General features: G+C 29.6%; 1 protein-coding gene across 1 annotated transcript in view; it reads right to left on the minus strand.

Moving 5' to 3' along the window:
- The window catches only part of LOC106461745 (transcription elongation factor SPT6-like), a 79,362-nt gene that overhangs the window by 1,757 nt on the left and 74,811 nt on the right, over positions 1-2,794 (minus strand). The window contains exon 31 of the mRNA XM_022388778.1: positions 809-924. Within this exon, the coding sequence (XP_022244486.1) occupies positions 809-924 (116 nt within the window). The remainder of the gene's footprint in view (positions 1-808; positions 925-2,794) is intronic.

Here is a 2,794-nt window from a genome sequence, read left to right on the forward strand (position 1 = left end):
ACTGAAGTTGAGGTGAATAAGATCTTCACCGACATAAAACTTCCACTGAAGTTAGGGTGAATAAGATTTCACAGACATAAAACTTCCACTGAAGTTGAGGTGAATAAGATCTTCACCGACATAAAACTTCCACTGAAGTTAGGGTGAATAAGATTTTATTGTCATAAAACTTCCACTAAAGTTGAGGTGAATAAGATCTTCACCAACATAAAACTTCCACTGAAGTTAGGGTGAATAAGATCTTCACCGACATAAAACTTCCACTAAAGTTGAGGTGAATAAGATCTTCACCAACATAAAACTTCCACTGAAGTTAGGTGAATAAGATCTTCACAGACATAAAACTTCCACTGAAGTTGAGGTGAATAAAGATCTTCACAGACATAAAACTTTCACTGAAACCACGGCGAATAACATCTTTCCTCAGACAAAGCTTCTGGTGAGGAGATGGTACATAAGGTCTTATAAAACTTATTTCTTAACTGGTGTATTGAAATTTGATGATAAGAAGCCCACTTTTACAAAATAATGATGATGACAAAAGCTTGTCAAAACATTTTATAATTGTCATTTGTTATAAAGTTTCTTTCATTACCCATTCAAGCCATCTCCAAACTTTATTAACTACTATACTATTGCATCATTTTGTTTTAATATTTACATAACATTCATATAAATAGCAGCAATGTAAGAATAGTAAATACTCTGATACATCCTATCAATAACTAAAAAGTATAATTTCTGTTAGACCTAATGATAAAATATATTATACAAAGTTCAATCTAAAAACTGAAACTAAATGACTTACTTTACTGCTAGGCCTAATGATAACCTCTCCTTGTTCCATCTGGGCCAAGAGACTTTCAGCTTCCTTGTAGCTGATGTTATGGAAGGACGGGTGAACTATCACACGCTTAATGTATGCTGTAAAATATAATCGAGAGCATGGTAAATGGCAAAGAAAACCAAATAGTATACAATGATTAAGGTACAAACTAAAACATCTGCTCGTCATATCATGTCTACAACAACTAACAGCCAGTTTTAACAACAATTATGTTTAATATGTCTGTTTATCTAATCATGTCTACAACAACTAACAGTTAGTTTTATCAACAATTATGTTTAATATGTCTGTTAGTCTAATCATGTCTACAACAACTGACAGTTAGTTTTAACAACAATTATGTTTAATATGTCTGTTTATCTAATCATGTCTACACATATTAAACATAATTGTTGATAAAACTAACTGTTGGTTGTTTTGTTTATCTAATCATGTCTACAACAACTAACATAGTTAGTTTTATCAACAATTATGTTTAACACTCATGCTATGGGTAGGTTAAAATGCACAACCTTTTACAGTTACATTCAAAATTTAATTAAACTACTTTATTTTCAATGTATACAAATAAACTTGGCATCAAAACATAGTTAATAAATCAAATGTTACTATTATATAAATTTTAATTTCTTAATTTTCAGTACAGTGCATTGTCTATTTCATCTTCAGTTTGAAAGTTTCTCTCATGGTGTTTTAAGGCTCATATGTCATAGTTGGAAAGCCAGTTAACTCTTTGTGTGCAGGTAGGTGCATTGCACATACTATGTAACCAAGAGATTAGTCATATACTATAACTTTTGATAATGTAAACATATCTTCACAAAATTTCGCTGACTACCAGTAAACATTACAAGGCTTTTCTTAACAAAAAATCAGATTTTTTAATTAAAGATTTGCTCATGCATTTTTGCTTTCCAAATGTTGACTATTCAACATGCAAGGTGATTTTTATTTTAAGATTAAAAATACTTTTCTTCATCTGGAAACTATCAAATTTAATTTGTGTAATCTGTAAAACCTCCTAAGTAAATATCAAACTTTGTTTTAGAAAAACTTTATATTTTATTTTCTCTACTCTAACTCTACTATGACCAAAAATTGTACCAGGAAACTACAATTGTTTATTCTAAATAGTTTAAAGCTTGTAACAGTATACATTTATATATATTTATTGATTGTTTGTTATATTAGCTTTTGAACCATGTCTAACTAATCCCACCATACAGCATGCGTGCAGTTCATGTTACCATATCAAATAGCATAAAACTGACATACAAAGTATGTTATAAACGTGTAGTTAAGAGAAATAGACATAAGTAACCAAGTACTATCAAAATATGAAGTGGTGGGCAGAGTCACTGTGGTAGGTTCACTAAATATAATGATATCTCAGCAAATAGAAAAGGTAAGAGGTTCTTATTTTATATTCTAGCTTTTTAATATTGGTAATTTGGGATTCTATTTCATTAAAAACTATAGACTTAATTAAGAAATTAAATAATGTATAATAATAAAATTTTGAATGTAAGTCTACAAAATATGATGACATGCACTTTGAAATGTAATGACATGCCCCCTGTCTGTATGGAAAGGGTTAAATTATAATAATTACTGGACTTTGCTTAGTGCATGTGATTGTTTTGTATTCTTAGGTAAACCTAAGTAAGTACAAATTATTTAGTGTACTAGTACAATCAGTATAAAAAAAAAAAGTAGGCTTAAATTTCATAGGCAACTGACATTATTATAAGAGTAACTAAAATGTAAAATTTAGAAACTTATCAGGTTAGGTAATGTTAGGTTAGATAAGAGGTATGGTCACAATTAGTTACATCATTTAATATGCTAATTTGAGCTATGCATTCACCAAGTGATTTACAACTTGTATGTCAGGTATATTAGTTAGACATGGTTCCAAGGGCAATAACACAATAAAATTAACCCTTT

Source organism: Limulus polyphemus, unplaced genomic scaffold, assembly GCF_000517525.1.
Source record: "Limulus polyphemus unplaced genomic scaffold, Limulus_polyphemus-2.1.2 Scaffold1023, whole genome shotgun sequence".
Taxonomy (NCBI): Eukaryota; Metazoa; Arthropoda; class Merostomata; order Xiphosura; family Limulidae; genus Limulus; species Limulus polyphemus.